The following is a 25,419-nucleotide window of genomic DNA, read 5'->3' as shown; positions in this document are numbered from 1 at the left end:
TGGCTTTGGGGAGTCACTCATTCAATGGATCAAAATTCTGTATAACTCACCATCTGCTTCTGTCATCACCAATGGTTACACTTCGCAGTGTTTCACTCTACAACGTGGCACAAGCCAAGCATGTCAATTCTCCCCTTTACTATTCGCCATTGAACAATCTTTATTGAACCCCTTGCAGCGGCCGTCTGTCAAAACAGTAATATCATTGGCATACAAACAGGAAACTGTTCACAAAATCTGTTTATATACAGACAATATTTTGTTATATTTACTGAACCCAATAACCTCCCGATCTGAAGTGTTCAACCTTATATCTAAATTTATGTGTGAGTATTGCTATCTCCACCAATCTGACAGATTTGTTTACCCTTAATTGTACTGCATTGCTTCAATCGAAATTGAAGAAGACCTCACTCGATGGAACAACCTTCCCATCTCACTAATTGGTAGGATAACAGCAGTGAAAATTAATATACTACCAAAAAATAACTATATAATTTCAATGCTCCTGGTCCAACCAACAGTAAATTGGTTTCATACTCTAGACTCAATAATCAATTAATTATATTGGAAACACAATAAACCGAGTAGTTTGATTACTAGCAACACTACAGAAAGACTGCAGAGGCCTCAGCAGCCCCAAACTTCAGATACTACTATTTAGCCAACCATCTTCAATTTATAATTAAATGGTTGCAACCAGAGCAACAATTGGGCCATGGATGGTGAGACATTGCACAAACAAAATGTCAGAATTTATCAATATCTGATCTCCCATCCCTTACTGAATCAATAAAGAAACAAAATAGCTTTAAAAGCCCATTCATTGCAAAGACTCCGCCTGGTGGAAATTCCACAAACTGAGTGGGTATTCACCATCTCCAAACAAATTCTCTCCAATCTGGCACAATCCGGATTTTCTGGCTAAAAACAAACCAATAATCTTCAGGTCTTGGAAAAGAGAAGGAATTACTCATCCGGAACACATTTTTGAAAACAATTTGCTTATATCCTTCCCAACCTTTATCCAAAGGTATAATATCAGTGGTCACAGTTTCCTGTAATTCCTTCAACTACAGCCTCTAAATTTAAAGTCAAATTAACGAACAACATCCTACAACCACCTCCGATGATTGAACATCTCACTCATAGAGGTAATTTAAAAAAATCCCTTTTTCCAGAATATACAAACTTTTATAAAAAACAAATAATAATAATAATAAAAATAATAAAAATAAATAATTATCTTTACCTACCATGGAATAGGACGAGATCTTGCTGTCTCCACCCATATCAACCTGTGGAAGCTTATTTGCAACAACACCTTTTCTATGAACCACAATTCCAAAATGCAACTCATCAAATATAAGATTTTGCACAGAGCACATATGACAAAATGTTCAAAATGGGTTTCCTGGATAAACACGTTTGTTCTCATTGTTCCCTTAATACCAGGAGATGAGTACCACCTATCCAAACCTTCTGGACCAGCATCACCAAGAAGCTAATCAACCCTTCTAAGTCACAGCATTCCCGTTCCCCATCTGTATGTCTCCTCGTGACATCTCTTCAGTTGACCCACCACTCCAACACCACCAACCCATTTAATAATTGCCCAATGCGGGTGATAGGGGGGCCAAGTGGTGGCACCCGCTCTTGTCCTTGGGTTGAGCTGGCCGGTCTCCGGGGGTGGGGTGGGTGGGGGGCGGTGCCTGCAGCTGGCGTCCGTGTGTTGGTTTGAGACGTGGTTGCAGTTTGGAGCTTGGGTTGGGGGCAGAGGGCAGGGGGCAGGTTGCTGATTTGGGTCCTGGCCCCGTGGCCAGCGGGTCGGCGCGCCACTGTGGTCACTGGGTGGTGGGGCTTGCGTGTCCTTCTGTGTCCCGCTCGGGGGGAGTGGGGACAGGCGGGGGACCTAAGCCTGGCCAGGTGTGCTCGGTGCGTGCTCCCTATGTGGTCTCCTTTGGTTGCACTTGGCTGCTTGGGTACCTCTTCTCTGACGCTCTCGGTGCGCGGGTTACTCATCGCTGGTGCGCCCCCATCACCTGGCCCATGCCGGGTGCTCGGCAGGGCTGGTCGCTGTGGGTTGGGTGCCTCCGGGTACAGGGAGTGGGGGTTAGCGCTGGGGCAGGGTCAGGTTTCGTGGTGAAGTCTGCATCGCCGCTGCCCGCCCTGCTGCACCCCTGCATTGATCTGGTTGTGCTTCACCTCAAATTCAGTACATACTCCACACAATAGGCCTAGGGTTTGCGGGACTGATGGGGTGTGATCTACGTATGTGGGTAGGGATGTGGTGGGCGGCTGCAATCTTGCCCGTCACGATGCTGCCCCGATGTGCTTCTCGTCCATCCTGCATTTTTAATACCACTCATATTATCTCAGAACACATACACTCATACATAAATCTTACTTCGAACAACACTCCACCAGACCAGAGTCTGCGGGACAGCAGGGGTGCAAGTGATATGGGTTTGAAATGCTTGGAGGACTCGCACCCCCACGCTCCGCAATTTTTAAGGCACTGGGGTTATTGGGGTGGCAGGGCGCTGTTGGGTTGGTTGGCCTGGAGTGGACCGGTTGGGCCCCCTGCCAGCTGGACTCGGATCCTGGCGGCTTGCGCTTGGTGCTGGGTAGGTTTTGGCATGCTGCAACCCCGGCGGGGCTGTGGAGTGTGCCGCCGGTTTCCTTCCGTGGCCCCTAGGGGGCCGCTTGCTGTCGTGGGTGTGGGTTGGGGTGCGTGAGGCGGCTGTCAGTTTTTGCTCCCGCTGCGTGACTTCTCTGCGGCGGGTGCCCTAGGTGGTGGGGGGCCCACATAACTGGTGGCCTGCGGGCGTCAGCAGGGGGGGCCAAAATGCAGGTGTCCTGCGCTGAGCCCACTCGGCTACGTGGAGGGCACTAAGGGGCTTGTGGCTGGATAGAGTGTCTGGCCGGTTGCAATGGGGCGGGCCTCATGCTTCTCTGGGGGCTGCCGGGTCTTCTGTAGCTGCAGGGCTGGGTGCTGCTCTGGGATGGCTTCGGGGCCTTTTCCGCTGCTTGGAGGCACTATGATATAATACTGACCTGTACACCAGAACCAATTTGGACAAGTCCCGTACACACACCTCACATGCACCCACGCACGTGCACACACCTCACATGCACGCACGCACGCCAGACAAGCTGCCTGGTGCATTGCCTTTCAAGAACGACCGCTTATCCTGTAGAAGTCATTATAAAAATAACAGAAAATACAGGTGGTGACAGTTGGGGAGAAAATGCTAAATGTGAGCGCTTTCTAATCTTTCCACACACACACAAAAACACACACACACACACACACACACACACACACACACACACACACACACACACACACACACACACACACACAGCCATAACTATGACAGGAAGAGGCCACGTGCAAAATTAACTGTTGTAAGTAAATTAACTGTTTGTCATCTGACGTTCCTATGTTTATGTTTTTCCATATATATGTTGTTTGTTTCTATGTTTAGGTTTTTCCATGCACATGTTGTTGTTTGGGTCTATGTTTCTTTATCTCACCCATGGTGATTCTCCCCCTCTTGGATTAGTGATTAGTTGTTTATAGACCATGACATGGTAAGATCGTTCTCCAAAGAGGGGGATTGGTGGCGCTTCTGTGTCACAAAAAGCTGTGCTCTTGTCATCCCACAGGTCGTCCACAGGACAGAGTTATTGCAAGCAGTTCTTGATGATTAAAGAATTAATAAAGAGTGGTATTGCAGGTTGAGAAGTTCTCTACTTGCAGTGGTTCTCACAACTACAACTACTTGCAGACTAACTATGTCCTTGATGGAATGGCATTCAAATACTCGTGTTGTATGTCCAGCATGCTGACAGCACAGGTAAAAAAGAAAAAGAAAGAAGGAACGCTTTGTTGGTTAATATGAAGTCCAAATGGTGGTACATGGTGACAGTAAGTGATGAATTAATAATTCAATGGATTATTGAATCACATAGGCTCATAACAACCTACAGTGCAAAACTCTTGTTTGAGCAGTGGTATGCCATCACGGCCAGCAAGGCCTTCTTTGCTGGCCTAAACACTATCAGAATCATTGACTTGCATTTTAATGTATTTATTTTCATGAATATGTATTAAATTATTCCCAAATGTCTATTCTCTTCATTTAATTATTCCCAAATGTTTATTATCTTCATTTCATAGCTTTTCTCTTGTTTGTGCTGCTTCCAGTAGTGTATGTTTATGTAAGAGCTTTTATCCAATCATATTTCATCCATCATGTGTTGCCATGTCAAAGAAATCTGCCTTGAGGCCTTCAGAATCAATGAGTGCGGGCGCTTGTAACTTAAAATCAATCGCAACAAAGCTTACTTTAACCAATCAGATTTAGAGTTGGCGACACCAGAGCCATCTAGCAGGCGTTCAATAATGTCGGCATTTTCCCGTCCTTTGATTGGATGGGCAGAGAGCGTAAAAACTAGCTAAACCGCATTCGTAGCGATCTTCGAGAGCTAAAATATTTCTGTTATTTAATCGTTTTTTCAACCCACAATGGCTGAAGGAGGAATAAATTCATTTGGTTGCAGATATAATTTTAACGCCATTTTCAAGACAGACTTTTCAAGAAAAGCTGGACATCGTAAGAAAAGGTCAGCCAACACCACAGCTAACAAGCCTGTCCCAGCAGGGGAAAGGATTTGTCCGCCACTTTCAAATCACGAACTACGAGCGGTACACAGCCTCCGTGGAACACTGCAAATTGTATTGCTGGGAATATCTTATTTGCCACGGATTGACTTGGTGTTTGGAGCCACATTGAGTTTGCAAACTTGAGTTGTTTAACCAAGGCAGCAACGAGACACCAAAGCACGGCCGGACACTTACAAGCGACGGTGCTTTCAAAAACGTTCGGCGAAACCCGCATGGACCAGCAGCTCAACCAACAAGGGCACTGGGAAACGGAACTCCACAACGAAAAGGGGAAGAAAAATATGGAAATATTGAAAGGACTAATCGATTGTGTCATATTTTTGGGTAAACAACAACTTTCATTTCGGGGACATGATGAAAGCGCTGGATCCACAAATAGAGGCAACTATTTGGAGCTTCTTTCTTTTCTTGCTGAGAACAACACCGACTTACATTGTCACCTGTCCACTAAACAAAGTGTGGGACGTCAGGCAAAATACAAAAGGGCCTGATGTTTGCTATTGCTGAAGTGATGGGAGAAGAGATAAAAAGGGAGATTAATAAAGCACCCTTTGTCGCTGTTATGGTGGACAAGACGACAGACGTGAGTAATGCGCAGCTTGCACTGGTCCTGCGTTATGTGACGGGCACAAGTGTCAAGGAGCGCTTTATAACATTTGAAGATGTTGCTAATGGCAAGCGAGCCCATGACATTGCTGGTCTTATTGCCCGTTTCTCGGAGGAAAATGAATGTCTGGATAAAGTTGTGGCACAGTGTGAGGATGGCGCACCTGTCATGTCATCTGGACTAAATGGAGTGCAGGCTAAAGTTAAGGAGAGGGCACCTATGGTCTTATTCATACACTGCTATGCAAATAAACTAAATTTAGTACTGACTCAAGGGGCCTCAAAGCTTTATTTTTGTCATTTTGTCATCATATCAGGTTAATATTGATGCTTCTGCTATACATGTATGTGGCGCAGCTCTGACTGCAGTGAAAGGAAACCTTTTGAATTGTGTTAATTAGGTTTCTTGCTTTAATAATGGCATTCATTCTTGCTATATAAAATACCTGTCTGGGATGCAACGTCCTGTTCTACAGTGTTTCTGTATAATATTGATGGTGTCTGTAAGCATGGTGTCATAATGATGGTATTAGGAGGTGGATTGATTTAGGTACGACGCCACTGAAGGCCTAGGTGTAAAATTCACAGCTCGCCACTGTGTTTTAGGTAATACCAACAATATAGCTTTTATACATAAATGTAACTGGTTAAATAATCTTTTTATATCAATGAACTTAGATTCGTCACAAACGCATTCAACACTCCATTGAAGCAGCCGCACCGTTAAGGGGTACTAGGACCCCGAGACGTATATGAGCTGCCCTTAAAGGGGCCTGATTGAAAACAATGCAAATACAACCGGGATAATAAAGTGGAATTCAGAACAAGAGGGAGAACATTTTTAGTTACGAAAAGATGAAACATTATGTGAGCGATACATTTCAGTATAAAATTATGATATTTACAACACTATTCTCTTTGAGATTATCTCACACAGCGTTTAAAAACATTATCCAAAAATTGGCCTATCCTTTCATGTCCACATAATAACTCAAGAAATATGTATTTCAAGATCAAAGCCGATCTCGACAACAGAATTACAACTCCTAATTTTTGTGTATATACTACAAACCACTAACGAGCATGCACGTACTGATATGTAGACGTATATTCCAAGATCTTATTTCTGTAAGGTTCAGAGAAATTATTTTTTGCAATTATTGGGAAATGTGGGAATTTATGGAATCCCCCCCCCAGGGACCTGGGACTAGATATTTATCCTGATCTAGATCAGGATAAATGTCTAGGATGGATGGGCAAAATCAAGCTGGATACACAATATGTGTGGATATAAAAACTATTTATGGGTTCTGCATATTTCTGGGCTTTAAGGCAGGGCTCGAAGATTAAAGCTGCAAAGTAATAAAAAAGGTTGATATTTGAAAAATAAGAAATGTTATTGTTAAAAGTAAACATGAATAGAAGGCACAGAAATGAGGCATAGCTTCCGGAGCTAGTTCTGTCAGACAACTCGACAGCGCCACATGCTTCCACACCCTTATGGGCCGGCCTATTTGAGCAGCCTGCCCCTCCTTGTCCTGCCTGCTTTTCTGTGTGGTACCTGCTCATTAAGTATGCCTATGTTTGCCGCACACCTTGCCGGGATGATGAGCAGCAGAGCCAAGACGCCAACCTCAAACGTTGCAAAATTAATAAAGATAACTAAGTAATAAGTAAATCTAAGAGTAGTCTGTTAGAAATGTCCTGATAGCAATATTAACTGATAATGTGCAAAATGATCCCCTAATTCTCTCCCCAAACTGGCAACATATCAGAGACATAACATATCTCAACATGAGTAAAATTCTCTCATTCTGTATTTTTAAAGCCATCTCCCACTATGACGTTATGAGATACCTCGATGCCATTTCTACCGAATCGTCACTCTCTAAATGCTCTTATTTACTACTTCAATAAACTCCCTCCCTCTGAATATCCTTCCTCCCTTTTTTGTCACTATCATAATATCTCATTCCTTCTCTCTCTCGGTCTGTTTCTCCATGTCGGCGGGGTGTGAAGCCCTAAATGTCCACTCGGTGCCAGGGTGGGCTACATGACCGAAGGTTCCTAATGAGGCCATTAGTGCACCATGCGCAGCACGCCCGCACGCCCGCACGCCCGCAGGCCCTTCTGCCTGTCCGCACACACACACATACAGGCAGGCTGCTCTGCTCCCGTGCTGCCATCCCTTCCGCCTAATGCTCTTCCTTAGAGTGTCCATTAAATACATTCATATGGCTTTTCAGCCCATTAATGCACTAAATTATCTTTTTTTGTAAGAGTTATGCTGTATGTATCACCTAGAAAGATGCAAATGTAACTTAAATGCCAACTATGTTGCTAGGAACCGTCCCTCAAACATAGCTTTTGTATATTATTAGACAATCTTTGTGTTCACACAACTTCACACGACTCTGTTGATGACAATTTGGCCACCGTTCAAGTTGGATTTCAGTACGTACTGGATCCTCTGATAAGACATTTTGTTCGAGCTCCCTCCTGATGGATCCATTGACACAGCAGCGCAAGCTCTGCTGAGTGACAACAAATTAACAGATTGCAGAGTTGGCAGAATGCCGTAAATCATACATAATTACCCGCTTCCCCACGTCAATAACAGAAAAGCTTTAACAAAAGTCTTCTGGGCCATAGTTTTTGATTGTACAAATGTGTGGATGTGGATGTGTGTGTGTGTGTGTGTGTGTGTGTGTGTGTGTGTGTGTGTGTGTGTGTCTACATGTGTGCAATTGTGGGGCACATTAATTTGCACCCATGCATGCATGCACGCATGCACACATGGAAAACTTCCCCCAAAACATATCTGCAGATATACTGGCATAATTGCTCAGTTACTAACATCTTGCAAACAAAACTGAACCCCCAGACGGCAGACTCCCAAAATTATAAAACGAGTTTATGTGTTCTGACTCAACGTGACACCCTAATTTGTAAAGCTAATACAGACGACTTGTGAAGGAGTCCCCTGAAAAAGTTCTGGAACAAGGAGAAACGCAGTTACACAACAGTCCTGTACTAACACACATTGTGGTGGCCAATACTCAGAGTAGACAGACAGACACGCAGAGAGATAGACAGATATACAGATATACAGATATACAGACAGACAGACAGACAGACAGACAGACAGACGGACAGATACTCTATACAGATAGAAAGATAGACAGAGAGATTGATACTTCTCTTTAATCCGTTGGTTTAATTTTCAGGGTGTTTAATGTATCCCCTCTCTGTTTTAAATATTGCATGTTGCAGAACATTGACTTCAGTCAAAGCCAAAATATGACCAGTATCAGCATTAGCTTCCCCTCAAAAGTGCCGATCCATAAGATTGTCTGTGGGTACGTTTTCTGAGTTCACCCTCATTTTCGCTCTAAGGTGCCACTTCCTTTTCTCAAATGTATACTTTCCTCTGATTTGATTGATTTGGGGTTTTTTCTTGGTTTGAGGGGATGGGAATATTTTCATATATGAGGGGTCTTTTTTTGCGAATGTGTATCTGTATCGACAGTTTACTGACCACAACTAGCTGCACTAGTTCAGCCTGGAAACAGAGGAGCACATGCATAACTAACAATTAACACATAATTAACATACAAATGCATTGAATGGCTGTTTCTTATAAAGTTCCCAGATGACTAAAGTATCAAATATTGGATTTTTTAAACACAATAATCACACGGATTACCACTTTAATAAAAAAAATTATATATAAATATAAATTAAAAATATAATGAATAAATTAAATTTCATCTTATGAGACATTTTAACCGAACATTTTATGTTATAATGCACAGATTCGACTTAAAATAGCGAAACTAGGTAGCACGTTGCTATATCCCTTTCTCCGTTTTGTGCTGTCCTTCTGTTGCTTTTGTGCAGTATTTACATGAAAGGGAATGCCTTAAAGAAGTAATCTAAGTGCACAAGAGAAAACGAGAGAGACGCTCATTGCTACTTTCATTAATTCGGCCTTAATCGGCAGACACAGTGGAATTAACCGGCAGAAGAGCAGGAGGAGGGACACAAATGGGGTGTCATGGCTTCTGGTGAGTCACCCCAACCGTGACGTCACCGCTGCACATTAGCACTTGACCTTTCACCTTTTCCTCTAGCCCATGTGCCCCAAAAGGTTAATGTTAAGCTTGTGCACTACAGAGCAATGATGTCACAGCTAGCTGGGAATGCATGCTCCAGTATGGATCGGAGGTGGAGTGTAGCACTAATGAGACATAGACAGACAGATAGGCTATTGCTTGTTCTGAGCTTTAATCTCGGCAATCTTTGTCTTATCATTAGAGTACGGTTGACCATGCGCACACAGTTTTACTCAGCCACAACTCCTGTCCATCTCCTGGTTGTACACTACATTGAAAAGGAGACTGATACGACACATGATCATTTGTTATGGTGACCTTTAATTGGTATTAATATTGAGGTTGTCCTTACTGGGCCAAAAATGAAACAATTGGTATAACAGGAAATGGGGAGACCATTTGGGTCTCAGTGTAGCATAATACAGAGTAGGCTGGCCGGAATTATTTATATTATATTATTGTCAGGGATGCAGTATACATTTTACGAATATAATAACTAATTTTGTCATTGTACCTGCTGCTGCAGACACTACAAGAAAAGTCAAATGGCCTGCTGAAAGCCTTAAAGTTAAAAGGGAATATAGCAGGTGACTTTCAAACACATGGTTAGATATCAATGCCACATATGACTGATGGATAGAGTTGAAATATGTTTACATATACCAAAATATGCTGCTGTGGTTATGGGAAAATGCGTCATCCGAAGTTCTCCCATTCAGTACCAGAGGCAAGACTTTAGAGGATGCACTTTGGAAGACCGATGGCTGGGGGCCACATCTCTCTCCAATCTCATCTCTTCATCAAACACACACAGACAAAGCACAAAGGCTCAATGGGGACTGATTGTAATTTCCTCGTAGGGAGCATATGGGTAATTGTCAAGAGTTGGCATTTGGAAGCAGGACCTGACTCTACTTGTCTGCTTGGAGGTGGACCGCCTTGCAAGTCATAGGAATGAAGCGCGGGGAGGGGAGTCTTTCCTGGGGCCAGGTGGCTCTAGCTGTCCACCTCCTCAATGCATGTCATCCCAGGGGTCAGTTAAATCTAAATTGTCCTATCTGGACTATTGGGAGATGTGGAAGGTAGAGGCTCCATTAATCTTCTGCTTTCAACCACGTCTTGGTGCATCTAATTAACGTGACCTCTGTAGCTCATTGTGGCGGTGATTCTCACATTGCTCTTCTGTACTAATACATATTTGCTGCAACTTTGATAAATGGACTGAGGGTCTCCCAAAGCGATCAATGAATCGATTTAAATTGGTTCAGTTTGTTTACTTATTTGACACTTATTTGTTATTTCTTCAACAAATAAATATAATAATAAAACTACAATTCATAAGTGCATAGAATATAAAAGCATAGATGAGTTCCATTTAACAATGATATGCCGTGAACTTGTTTATGTCACAAGCTGGAGAGTTACACTCAACTTTGCACTGCGTCAGAAGCTAAAATGAATATTTTGCTGTGGATGTGTTATATGATATAGACAGTTTTCAGTACCTAAAAAAAAAAAACACAGCATCTTACTCCTACGCTTGTCTTGGCCAAGATGGCAGGTGCGTGGACAATGAAGTGAATGTAAGTTTCAACCCACAGCATGCTTACACTACTGCCTGGTAAAGTGCTAATAAGGGCGCATTGGATTCTCAGATGGATTTTTTAAATAGTTTTGTGTTTGAGAAAGGAATCTGTGTTTAAATGTGTTAAATCATCATAAGTGATGTCAGACAGACATTGGATACATAGACAATAGTGAAATCCAGTCCAAGTGCCTGACGTTCAACACTGTGGTCAAGACAAAAAAAAAATTGCCTTTGCACAAATATCTTTATCAAACATATTTAGAGCGTACTGTATGGTTTCAAAGCAGTTATGTTTCAAAATAAAAGTACTTAGTTCGTCATTCAGACAGAAAGAGTGAAAGCGGCTGATATTTCTTACACAGGAAGTCGCTCCTGCACTTATTTGGTTGATCTTAGGTCAGTTTGTAAAAGCTGACTTACCTCAGTTCCGGGAGAAAGGCAAAGTATGACTCACTTGGAAACATTGAGAACACGCACATCACCCCTGTATCTTTGGCAACCATTTGGAAAAATCCTGCTCCGCTCGGCCACAATCACACGGACACAACAAGCACAGCACACATGTCTGGGCACCAGAGGGACCGATTGGAGTGCGGGCGCTTATAAAAATGGGCTCCATTAGGCTCCACTGTGATTATTTACTTTTCATTGATGCGGCAGTGCAGTCAGAGAAGCCATGATGTCAAGTTGTGTTCTTCACTGAGAGCCGGTGTTAATTCACCTGCTGTGGAGCTCAAGAAGTCTTTGTGTTTGTGTGAAAAAGAGAGGGGGAGAGAGAGAGGTAAAAAGAGAGAAGGATGAGCGTGTGTGTGTGATCTTTGGTGTAGTCAGAAAAGAGAGAGAGAGAGAGAGAGAGAGAGAGAGAGAGAGAGAGAGAGAAGTGTGTACTTACTGCACAGGGCAATGATGTGACTGCTGTCCTCATGGACAAATTTCTTCGTCACGGCTTCCTCCATAATCTGCTTCACCTGCGGACAAAAGAAATAGACGACTGTTATCATCCATGGAATCGTCGACCCCAATGCCAAATTTCATTTCTACTTTAAAGTAGAGGGAGGGTAAAGTAGAGATAAAGTAGAGGTAGAGGGGAGGTGGAGTAGATTAGAGGGATGTAGGGTAGAAGAGGTAAAGTCGAGGGAGGGTAAAGTAGAGGTAAAGTAGAGGCAGATTAGAGGAAGAGGGGATGTGAGGTAGAAGAGGTAAATTAGAGGGAGGCAGATTAGAGGTAGAAAGGATGTAGTGTAGAGCTAAAGTAGAGACAGATTATAGGTAGAGGGGAGGTAGGGTAGATTCGATGGATGTAACATAGAGGTAAATTAGAGGTGGAACAGAGGGAGAGTAGTGGTAGAGTGGAGGAAGGTAGAGATGTTCTCCTTTAATTCCTGGTTTCTATGGATGTGCTTTATTTGTTGCTTCCTGAAAGAGGATTGGCATTAGGAAAGACAAGAAATGTTGGTTGGTTCTTCTAATTACATAAATTACTACCAATTGCATCTGCCGATGTTGTTTATTTCATTACAGCACTGTCATGGCGAATATGCAGGCCCGCCGTTTGCCGTTTCATAAACAGCTAATCAGCGTTCTAAACCGTTGACCCCTGCATCCCACACAGCTGGAAGCTGACGTGTTGCCATGGCGACATATAGGCATATAACACCGGGTGGACATGTGCTATTGAATAGGAACACTCGCAAAAAAACCCTGATCGTGACTAAGTGCCATGATAAGCCACTGCTGTCAGGGTTTTGCCATTTAATAACATGTTTTACATTTAATGTAAAACATGTCAACATGTCAGATGGTTAAACATGATTTTTTAATTCCTGAACACCAAATGCCAACAGACATTGGAAATGGGGGACACTGAATGGGAAAAGAAAGAAATCAAATTCCTACATACTACTGTACTAGTCATACCACTTCAGGTTGTCACCAAGTCTCGCCTGTGTTTTTGAGCTGCATTTCGCTATTTATGCTTACCCTACATGAGTGATAGTGCCTCAAAGAATGGTTTCACATTCACCATCTTAGAATTTGTAAATAAACGGCCAATGCTTGATAATTTGAAGAATTAATTGCTCGGGTAAGTGTCACAAAGCTGCATCCATCCACACCAGCGACTTCCAATTAACATTGTCGCAACTCAGAAACGTTCAGATGAGCCTTCTCCGGATATCCGTCAAAGAAATGCTCACACTCACTCTCCGGGGAGGAGGAGACGCTTGTCTTCTTCTCTCCGGCCGAAGGTATTATCGCTGTATATTTTCTAATTAATCCTGGCACCGTCTGACACCTCCAGCCTTGTTACGGCTTTAATAGGCAAAACAGGAAGAATTTAATTACTCTGTTGCTGGAAAAACAAGGGCGGCATGATAGTGAAAAGTAACAGCATGACAAGCTACATCTGGTAAAATATCATAGTATGCAAACACTGCTGGTGAGCATATCCCCCAATGCATTCTGAGGGGAGAACGCCAGTAAAAGCTGCCTATGCAGTGTCGTCAGCAACCATCAGCAGGTCGAAAGCAATTGGATCCGCTATATGACGATGGAGTACGTCAAAGAAGCCAACGTTGTTTTACTTGTGTATCAAAGTATGCTTGAAGATGGTTTAAACATGAGGCATTTATAGTTGCAGGAATAGTCGTTCATTACTCAAAGAACATAGATGCTCAACGCTTCAGAAGAGCAGAGAGAGCAGCTGGGTTGAATATTGAGTGGAGAGACACCCTCCCACAGGAAGACTAGACTCCTCACACGCACCTCGATCAAAGCCTTGAATGCAGGCATCGGCCAGGTTTAAATCTAAAGTCAAAGGCACTGAATAAGATCGGGGTTGCGGATGCGGGTGTTTTTCCACCCATCCCGCGAAAACAGATTAATACATCCACCCAAGGATGTATTATCTATCTATCTATCGATATCGATAACACCTTGCACACCCATCTTACAACAGCTCCAAGCCACATGATTTGCCAGTCTGGGTCAATGTTTGTGCAGAGAGACCCCGGCACCCAAACACCTTGAAGGGGTGGGGAAGAGGTTCCTTAATGGCCTGCAGTGATTTGATATTAACAGCTTGCTGATGTAGCCATCCATCCATCCATTCATTTTCTACCACTTATCCGGGGCCCGGTCGCGGTGGCAGCAGGCTGAGCAAGGAGCTCCAGGTCCCCTTCTGGATGGGCAAACTCCCACGACCCCCCCGCAACGCTGCAAGGGTAAAGAGCTCTGTTCCACCTCCAGGACGGAATCCACATTGGCTTCTCCTGAATCTGAGGGTCGACAATAGGCCGGAGCCTCCTTTCCAGCACCCTGGAGTAAACTTTCCCGGGGAGGCTGAGCAGTGTGATACCCCTATAATTGGGGCACACCCTCCGGTCCCCCTTTTTAAAATGGGAACCACCACCTCGGTCTGCCACTCCACAGGTACTGTACCCGACATCCACGCGACACTGAAGAGAGTTGTCAGCCAAGACAGCTCAACAATGTCCAGAGCCTTCAGCATCTCACGGAAAATCTCATCCACCCCCGGCGCCTTGCCACCGAGGAGCTTTTTGACTGCCTCAGCGACCTCTGCCAGGCATATGGACTAGACTCCCCCCGAGTATTCAGACTCTGCCTCTTCCCCTGAGGACGTATTGATCGGGTTCAGGAGTTCCTCAAAGTGCTCTTTCCACCGCCCGACAATATCCCCAGTCCAGGTCAGCAGTTCTCCTCCCCGGCTGAACACAGCCTGAGCCAAGCCCTGCTTTCCCTTTCTGAGTCGCCGAACAGTTTGCCAGAACTTCCTTGAGGCCAACCCAAAGTCTTTCTCCATAGTCCCCGAACTCCTCCCACACCCAGGCTTTTGCTTTTAGCTGCAGCCCTTCTAGCCTAACAGTACCTGTCTGCTGCCTCGGGAGACCCCTGGGCCAGCCAAGCCCGAAAGGCCTCCTTCTTCAGCTTGACGGGTTCCTTCACCGCTGCTGTCCACCAACGGGTTCTTGGGTTGCCGCCACGACAGGCACTGACTTCCTTCCACAGCTCTTAGCAGCCACCTCTGCAATGGAGTTTTTGAACATGACCCACTCGGATTCCATCTCTCCAACATCCCCCGGGATGCGCAAAAAATTCTTCCGGAGGTGGGAGTTGAAGACCTCGCGGACAGGGGCATCCACCAGGCATTCCCAGTTCACCCTCACTACACGTTTGGGTTTACCAGGTCTGTCTGGCAGCCTCCCCCGCCATCTGATCCAACTCACCACCAGGTGGTGATCAGTTGCCAGCTCTGCTCCTCCCTTCACCCGAGTGTCCAAGACATACAGCCGCAGATCTGATGACACTACCACAACGTCGATCATCAATCTTTGACCTAAGGTGGTCTGGTACCACGTACACTTATGAGCCACCCTATGCTGAACATGGTGTTCGTTATGGCCAATCCATGACTAGCACCGAAGTCCAATAACAAAGCACCACTCAGATTCAGATCACGTAGGCCGTTCCTCCCAATCACCCTTCCAGGTTTCTCCATCGTTGCCCACGTGAGCGTTGAAGTCTCCCAGTATAACTACAGAGTCCCTAGGCCGAGCCCCTTCCAGGACGCCACCCAGAGATTCCAAGAAGGCTGACTACTCTGAACTGGTGTTCAGTGCATAAGCACACACAAAAGTCAGAGCATTCCCCCTAGCAACTTGTAGTCGCATAGAGGCGACCCTCTCATTCACTTGGGTTCTCCCAAGTGAACGAGAGCGGCACTCGCGAGCGGCACTCGCGAGCGGCACTCGCGAGCGGCACTCGCTCCAACACAGCGGCACTCAGGCTCGTGAGTATCCCCACACCCGCCCTGGGCAACGCCGGAAAAGGAGAGTCCAGCCCCTCTTCAGGAGTTTGGTATCAGAGCCAGTGCTGTGCGTATAGGTGAGCTCAACTATATCTAGTTGGTACCGCTCCACCTCCCGCACAAGCTCCGGCTCCTTCCCCGCCAGAGAGGTGACATTCCACGTCCCTAGAACTAGTCTACGATGCCGAGGGTCAGCAGGCCCAGGCCCCCGCCTTTACCTGTCGCCCGGCTGATGTTGCACCCGACCCCAGTGCCTATCCCTGCAGGTGGCGGGTCCACAGGGTCTGATGATGTAGCCATACAGATAACTAAACTCAGCTGAACCCGCTCAAGAGCAACTGCTTCTCATTCTGTCACTTCAGAGTCTTCGATAAGGCCTATATATCCACCTTGGGGCATAGGCGAATGCCCCCCCAACAGAACATGAATTGAATGTATGTTTCATACATTTAAGCCAAACCATATCCTTAACCAAATGATTAGTCAAGTAAGTAACTGTAAGTAACATGGACAAACTCCATCAGCATAGAGGTTCAGCAATTGCAAGCTGAAAGCAGCATTGAACAGGATAGTGGATAAATACTGCAAAAGTGCAGCCTCAAAGATTTCTGCTGACTTTAAATTAACCTCTGCGACCCAGTCTCAACAAAAACTGTGCACTGTGGACTTCAAAGCTTAAATTTATGGCACTGCAGCCATTTGTAAACAGCTTGTATCCAAGGCCAGCGCACAAAGATTTCACAACCTGCTGTAAGCACAAAACCTTGACCTCTGAGCAATGGAAAAGGTAATAAGGTTGGATGAGGCATCTTTCAACCTATTGACTATATCCAGACGGGTCTATGTCTCTGGAAGTCAAAGGCAAGTCAAAGGCAAGTTCAATTGCCGAGCTCATTATCACAGACACAGTCTCAAAGGGTTTTACTCGACAGTTTGATGCCACCACCTAACCTTGTAACCTTGTACTGTAGAGGTGCAGGGAAAATTACAAGAAAAATAAACTTTGAGAATGGTTTTGGGTTTCATGAAAATCTATTGCACACAATTTAAATTGCCTACATTAGAGGGAAATCTTTCGAAATTTTCCTCATACTATGTTTGTTCCAGATATAAATGTGTCAAATGCCATTCACATAGAACTAGTATTTATTTTAGAAAATATATGTTTCGAAGCTTTATGCTCCATTCCTACTCGTATGGTCAAATGTGACCCACCGCAGCAAAAAAAAAAAATCAATATTACTAGTTTTACACACATACCTGGATACATTGTTGTGCAGGTGGCATAACCCGCGAAGAAGAAAGAAGACGTCACTTCTGTAAACAGATAGTTAAAGTGCTGGACGCGGAGCCTTTGGTTTTACTTGTCTGTGTAAATTTAATCTCTGTGTTGTTATGGATTACATTACGTCATTTAGCAGACGCTTTTATCCAAAGCGACTTACAATTGTTCAAACACCGACGGACGCAGCCATCAGGAGCAATTAGGGGTTAAGTGTCTTGCTCAAGGACACTACAGCATGCTAGCAGGAGGAGCCTGGGATCAAACCAGCAACCTTTAGATCACTAGACCACCAGCTCTACCGCCTGAGCTACTGTCCCCATTATTACGAGATTACGATTACGAGAAGCGGATGGCGTAAACTCTAAATTATATCGCAGACCTTAATCTGACGAGTGTGATAGATCCTAGTCAGTGTAAGCAGCGCGTACTGGACTTCATTTTCTGCGATGATAGTCAGTTCTCCGTGTCATCCTGGACTTGGAGAACATTTCAAACAGCAGATTTCTACCTGAATGTGACGATGAAACAGAATATTTTCAAGAACCACCGGAGGAGACCGACGACACGCCTGTTTCTACACAAAGTTTCTACAAGAAGCTATTTTTACAGCACAAGGAAATACGCTCAGAGAGGGAGGTCTACAACTCCAATAACACCTGTGAGCGCCTCAACCTCTCAACCACATCAAGATTCATTACAGTTTTGACTTCGCTCAACAGGTTAGTAGATGGTCTAAAGAAGTGATGTAAACTTTGGCTATTCGTCGTGGAGAGAGTTACATGAAAGGGGTTAATTTTGGGGGCAATTAAGGGGCAATTATGGCAGACGCACATTTATATATTAAATGACACACCAAGGTTGATATACAAAGACTAATATTATTGACAGACTGTACATTTTTTGTGCTGTCTGCACTTTTAAACTCCTAAATAATTCCACTTTTTTAAAACGTATATTATTACTGTTAAATAAAAGCCTTTTTAAAAACAACGATGTTGTGTGTAGACAACGATGTTCAACATTCCCTACAAACACAAAAACAATGCAGAGATTACCCCATTCAGCAGGGTGTCAAGTCCCCATTCAGCAGGGTGGCAAGTAGCCAAGTGGCATTGTTGGTCCTCCAAACCATTTGCATTCTGGGAGCTGGCTGAATTGGTCCAAGTGTTGGGTAAACTTTGAGGATGATTATCTCAGAAACACAGTTTGCCGCACCCTTGTCATTAACAAGCCATAGCTTTTAAAGTATTTGCTTGATTCGCACATGTAACACCTTGTATTGAAGCTCTGATTCTTCACTTTCAAATGCCGCGGGAAAAAAAAGTCAAATGTACCAAATGTACCTAAAGTCTGTGGTACGATCCCAGGCTCCTCCTACTAGCATGCTGTAGTGTCCTTGAGCAAGACACTTAACCCACAATTGCTCCTGATGGCTGCGTCCGTCGGTGTTTAAATAATTGTAAGTCGCTTTGGATAAAAGCGTCTGCTAAATGCAGTGTAATGTAATGTAAAAAAAAAATGTTCCACTAACACGACCAATCAGCGCTTTACAGCCACACCACTACGGAAACTGGGGTCGACAAAAACCTCCACATAAGGTTGAGACTTCCCTGGCCTACTTGATTAAAAAGCTTCAAACTATTCAGACATAGAACCTTCAAGAACCATCAATCTAGAACCCTCCAGATACAAGGTTCTAGATTAACATTATGCAGTTTTTATCCATGTCGCCCTGTCTTGGCCCTATCTCGCAAATTTTGATTTTTAGAATTGACTGCTTCTCCTGAGAAAACAGTCTCAGTGTTAGTAATAACAACACAAAAGGGAGACACGGTCAAAGGTTGCCAAAGTCGACAAGGCATCTGCTGTGAAATACTATCTCTGCCAAAGCAGTTTCAGTCAGAGAGAGAAATGACCAGGGTTTGCCAGGTCTGTGTGAGAAAACCAGCGTAATGGCCAATCAAAACCAGCAAAAAGCCAGCCGGTTTCGTTCCAATACATCATCCCCAGCCCCATTTTTATTATTAATATTTTCAATTATACATATTATTAATTCCATTTGTATGCAAAATAGGTCTACCTTCCCCGTGGACAAGAAATTCAACCCGTGGCAACACTTCAAATGTAGCCAAATTCCGCAGGAAAACCGCAGACCTGGCCTCACTGGCAGTGACACATAGGATCAGTCAACACGTAGGATCAGTCAAAGTAATCAATAACCACACCTCAGGGTGATTGAGAGTAAGGACGCACTTACCCTATTTATCATTCATACTTTGGACAGAATATTCCAATAGCAAGGTGTGTCCATGGGGTTTGTCCTTTGGTATTTGTCTCCATGTGAAAATACCTCCAATTTTACAATTAATTGAATGGATTTGGTTGTGGAGATCTGCAGATGCATGTGACGAATAGCAAATAGTTTATAAACCTATTAGATAGATCGATACTTTGCTCATCCCTGGAGGGGAATTGCAGTGTCACAGCAGCTCACATAAAAATAGGCAATAATGGCATATAGGTAATAATGATAATAAAGTAATAATAATAAGAAGATAAATATAAAGAAAATGTTAATACGCAATAAACCTGAGAATTACCAGAAAAATTGGCAATATGCAATAAAGCTAAAAATGTACTAGAAAATAGAAAAACAAATGTCAATACAATAAACCTAAAGGCAATTTAGGTATATAAATAAACCTATAAATACAATTAACAAAAAAATTGACAAAATAAAACAGACACCAAAAAATTGAAAAACAAAAATGCCAGTATTCAGTAAAATGAACAATTAGCGAGAAACAATAAAAAAATAAATGTAACAATAAAGAATAAACCAGAAGAATAACCCTAAATATGAATACGAAATAATAAAAATGGCAAATATACAAAAACCCTAATGATAATCAATACACTAAACCATAAAAATTAACAAAGAAAACAATAAAATAAAGATTGGCAATATACAATATACCTAAAATTATTAATTTTATTATTGGCTGTATTATCACATTATCACTTGATCGCTTCATTACTAGGTATGTGTTATAGTGGTATAATTTGATTATTTACAAATTTCGTCATGTAACTTATTACTGCACAGCAGGGTGGAACAACAGTTAACAGGCTGGTTAATAACACACTAATATATATTCACTTTTCATTGCTATTTCAAGATTCAAGATTCAAGATTTTTTATTTGTCACAATTTGCTATGTGAAACAGCTGCAGAGAAGATTTAGTTCACTGAGTGCTTGTGAGAGTCCTGAAATGAATGGCTTCTGGTGGCGGCTGAGAGAAGAGCTTTTTGGACGACAGTCGGCCTGTAACGTAAGGGACATGTTTACTCCGCTCCCTGTTCTACACTCGTGGCCAAGGCGAAAAACGGTACACATGAACAGGACGTTTCTGGCCTGACAGGTTCCGAAGAAAAGAGGAAGAAGGCATTTCCGTAGCACTAATGAGTGAGTTGAATACTGTAAAATACTGTTGAAAATAAGATGAGGGAAAAACACAGACATGGTTCTGAGGCCTGGAGGGTAGATGTTCCTTAGATGACGATAAACGACACTTTAAATAACGCCGAAAGCAACGTGAAGGATGGGAGTTATATCATCTTATTGAACTTCATTACCTACCATGTCTGATGATTTGAGGTGATTTGGTTCTCTTAGATTGGCTTATCAATCTTTTTTTAAACTATGGGGACTATTCCATTCAGCCTTTGTTGGACTGGAGCAGAGGCTATGAGGTTATAATGTGGTTATAATTAATGTTTGATCAGTGTCGGGTGGAGATTAGGAGACAGTACAGTAAGGGTCGTAAGAACTCTGGCAAATGAGTGGAATTGATCCATGAATTTCGCTAATTGTAGTTTTCAAGGAGTACAATTGCAAAGTTTCCATTTTAAAAATAGTTTATTAATGATATTACCGATATTAGCGGAGTTTTGAGTGGCATTGTCTGCGCTGCCTGGGATGGTAAAAGAAAGACAAATCTTAAACGCTAACAGAAGAAAGAGATCCTGAGGTGATAAGTCAAGAAGAGAAGTTGCCTCTAAACCTCTGCGGCATATAATGAGGATATTTCTTCTGATAGGAGGCAGGTTAATGTAATTTTGCTTTGGGCCGCAATATGGCAACCAAGGTGAAGCCCCAGCCAAATGGCATTAGAATACACTCAGCCTATGGCAGAATCATAGTGTTGCTGCTAACGGGAAGAGAATAGATAAAAGGGGCTCCTGCTGTATGAGGCTGAGTTTTTATCATTGCGGGCAGTTTCAAAATAAAAGCATAGGTTTCAAAATAGAAGCGGTAAACTAAAATATTTTGCTGCATCTCTAGGAATTGGCTATAGTACCAGCACCAGGCAAGCCACACCGCCAAAAGTGCCTACATTGGGCAGGTGAGCGTCAAAACTGGACCATGGAGCAATAGAAGAAGGTGGCCTGGTCTGATGAATCATGTTTTGTTGTACATCATGTGAATGGGGTCCGATTCCGATCGAGCATCTGTGGAAAGTGCTGGAACAACAAGCCCGATCCATGGGGGCCCCACCTCGCAACTTACAGGAATTAAATGATCTACTGTTAACGTCTGTGAGGCAGATACCACAAGACACCTTTAGAGGTGTTGTGGAGTCAAGTCTCATCTTTTTATTAGCCACGTGCCCACTCTGTTCATCACATGGGTAACACACGGGAACTCTACTACCTTTGGGTTTATGGGAGCTGCTAAAGACAAGACAGCCATCTTCTGTTTGGTGCAGCAGGGCTGCCTCACGCACTGTGATATAAATCGCCAAATTAATGCAATCTTACTTCTAAAGGGGGGTAGCCGCCAAAGTTTGCTGTTGCCAAGGGATGCCGAGGCAGCTGACTTGCAGCTTGAAAGCGCTAGGGAGCGGGGAGTCCTTTTTAGAACCAGAAAAAAAGGTGGGTGGGCTATACCCAAATGGGACTGGGGCCCTGTGGAGGGATTTGTTTAGTTTTACACTGTATTTCATCGACACCGCTGCATAGGATACATTTCACCAGTGTCTGGCCCTCATAATGCATTGTGGGATGTGATTGCTGTACGTAATGTGCAGAGTTAGAATACTATGATGTTTCACCGGATGTTGTCTGTGTACTTTTAACGTACTATTTGTGCATACAATGGAAACTAAACACTAGTATTATTTTCTTGCCACAGTACCACACTAATATAGAACATAAAGTTCTGCCCAACTCTCTCATGTCGCCCACTTTCTTATGGGTAGATGGCTTTTTTTCATGTCTGTGATTGTCTGTTTGGGCAGAAAGATGACACACATATCCCCTGTTTTCGGACATTCTGTAAACAGGTCTCAGACCATTTATTTATTTTTTATTTTATTTAAGCATCGCTGGCATCCGTGGTGACTGAATTATCGGAACAACAACAGTATTGGCCAGTTTATGTGTGTTTGTGGCCATGCTTATTTGTATTTGTGTGAGAAACAGGTACAGATGGTGAGAAAGAGTTTGTCAAAACCGAAGCACGTTAGTGAGGAAATAGAACATCCCCAAAGGTATCCAGCCTAAAATATCCTTTCTGTTTTCCGAAAGGAATATGGTGAAGCTGTGCTATCGTGGTTTGGAGGAGTAGAAATGTATACTTTGGATTTAAAAAAAATGTTCTCAAAATGCACCTTTAGGAACATTTCACTTATGATTGTTTAAGGGTAAAACCAGAACAGATCACAAAAAAAGGTTAACATAGCAAACATAATATTGGTCACCTAGGGACCCATTCACTTTTGTAACCGGTTTACTGGTTTATAGAACAAAGGATTAAAGGGGTAAGTATCATTGTATCTTGATGATCTTTTCACTGGCATCATTAGAACCAGTTCGAGGTAAAGTTAAAGGTGACTGTGGTTTTGGAATTGTCATTTGATGGACCCGCTGCTTTTGATTAGGGAGGGAATAAGATGGTTTTGGTTTGATAGGGGAAAACCATGAAAATTACATGCAGTTTATAGTCTAAAATAAAGAGCACTACTGCCCTCACAGATAGATAGATAGATAGATAGATAGATAGATAGATAGATAGATAGATAGATAGATAGATAGATAGATAGATAGATAGATAGATAGATAGATAGATAGATAGATAGATAGATAGATAGATAGATAGATAGATAGGCTTGTTGTTCCAGCACATCCCACAGATGCTCAATCGGATCGGACCCTAGCTCCGGCCGTCCCCGTGATGTAGAAGAAAATGTGATTCATCAGAGCAGGCCACCTTCTTCCATTGCTTCATGGTACAGTTCTGATGCTCACGTGCCCATTGTAGGTACATTCGGTGGTGGACAGGAGGCAGCACGGGCACTCTGACCGGTCTGCGGCTATGCAGTCCCATACACAGCAAGCTGCGATGCACTGTGTGTTCTGACACCTTTCTATCATAGCCAGCATTAACTGTTTCAGCAATAGGTGCTACAGTAGCTCTTCTGTGGGATCAGACCAGACAGGCTAGACTTCGCCCCCCACACGCATTAATGAGCCCATGGGCGCCCATCACCGTGTCACCGGTTCAACGGTTGTCCTTCCTTGAACCACGTTTGGTAGGTACTAAGCACTGTTTATTGAGAACACCCCACAAGACCTGCATTTTGGAGATGTCCTGACCCTGTCATCTAACCATCACAATTTGGCCCTTGTCAAAGTTGCTCAGATCCTTATGCCTGCCCAACACATCAACTTCAAGAAGTGACTGTTTACTTGCTGCCCAATGCCCCACCCCTTGACAGGTGCCATTGGAACATGATGATCGATGTTACTCACTTCACCTGTCAGTGGTTTTAATGTTGTGGTTGAGCGGTGTATATCTCAGTGTCACTTTTTTTCCAAAATGTCCTAACTTATTTTACAGCAGTGAACGATAATCACTGTGCATATACAGCTTTTGCTTTCTAACAGCAAAAACAAAACGAATGAGAATTTAAAATGAACACAAAATAACGCCACAATAATGCTTTTTCTACAGACATATTCTATACTATTAAAGGGGACATCCATAAGATCGTCAGTGGAAGTCCCAGAATTCCATTCAAACGTTGGGTATTTTTTGTCAATCACTCAGGGTGGGTCACTTTCTTTTCTCCAAAATATGCCTTCTCCTGACCAATTTAATTATTTTACTTGAAGTGGTGGGGATATTTTTTCATCCCAGGGTGCCTTTCTGTTCTGTTCATGTTCATCCATTTCGACAGTTCGCTGACCGCAACTGGCTACGCTGGTCTGGCAAATTCACCTGCTGCCTTTCACCTCTGTTCTTACGCGTGGCTGATTCTCCCCGGGAAAGGCGGACCCCGTCACCAACAATTGAAACAGATAGAAGATCACATGCACGACACACATCAAATGGCTGTTTCTTATACTTGATGAATATCAAATATGTTGTGATTTTAAAACAAAATAATCTCACGGATTACCACTTCAAATACTCCTAACAGACATATATGCTATGCCCCCCCCCCCCCCCCCCGGCGCCGAGGGGGGTTGCGATCAACAGGGGCGTCAAATGAAGGCGCGCTTACCTCCCGCTTCACGTTCCATAATAATTTCTCTTTCAGATCTTCCTCGGCGGAGGAGCCCATCGTGTCAGCCGAGGCTGACCAGCCTCAGATTCTCAGTCCTCGCTGCCTCTGTGCACTTCAAAAAAATCTCCTTCCTTCCCCTCCCGTCTCCCTGTCTTCACGTCCGCCGCGCTCTCACTGCCAAGCGGACGCTGACGCATCGCTGTGCCGCCGCGGCGGCGCGCGCAGAGGAGCCATCTCCAGTTCACCGCCCACCCCACCCCCCCCACCCCCCCCCCCCCCCCACCCCACCCCACCACCCCACCACCCCACCCCACCCCACCACCCCACCCCACCACCCCACCCCACCACCCCACCCCACCCCACCCCACCACCCCACCACCCCACCCCACCCCACCACCCCACCCCACCCGCCAGAATGACGTCAGAGGCGTGAGATCCCCGCCTCTCCCCCGTTATTGATAAAAAAAAACAACAATAAACCACGATAGAAAGAGAAGGGGTTAATATGAAAAGACACCGTATGACAAAAATAACAAATGCAAAAAAAACAACACCTAATTGATCATTGGGGTTAAATTAGAAAAAAAAACCTTCATTACCCCCCACCCCCCAGTTATTTTTAGCAGCTTTCTCTTAATATCGGTGTGAGGAATGAGTTATAAGCACCGTGCAGCAACATTGTGCACAGACGATTAAGCCAAAGACTGAAGTGCAGATTGATTTTATTTTATTTTT

General features: G+C 43.8%; 1 protein-coding gene across 1 annotated transcript in view; it reads right to left on the bottom strand.

The window, feature by feature from the left end:
* sgsm2 (small G protein signaling modulator 2) overlaps window positions 1-24,741 on the bottom strand; it is a gene marked incomplete at both ends in the record, with an annotated part of 115,691 nt that extends 90,950 nt beyond the window's left edge. The window contains 2 exons of the mRNA XM_080007232.1: window positions 11,895-11,970; window positions 24,682-24,741. Of these exons, the coding sequence (XP_079863358.1) occupies window positions 11,895-11,970; window positions 24,682-24,741 (136 nt within the window). The remainder of the gene's footprint in view (window positions 1-11,894; window positions 11,971-24,681) is intronic.
* Window positions 24,742-25,419: the final 678 nt, after the last annotated feature.

The sequence above is a fragment of the Zeus faber genome, assembly GCF_960531495.2.
Source record: "Zeus faber genome assembly, chromosome: 9".
Taxonomy (NCBI): Eukaryota; Metazoa; Chordata; class Actinopteri; order Zeiformes; family Zeidae; genus Zeus; species Zeus faber.
The sequence above is the reverse complement of the archived record's forward strand: the minus strand, read 5'-3'. Positions and strand labels throughout refer to the sequence as shown.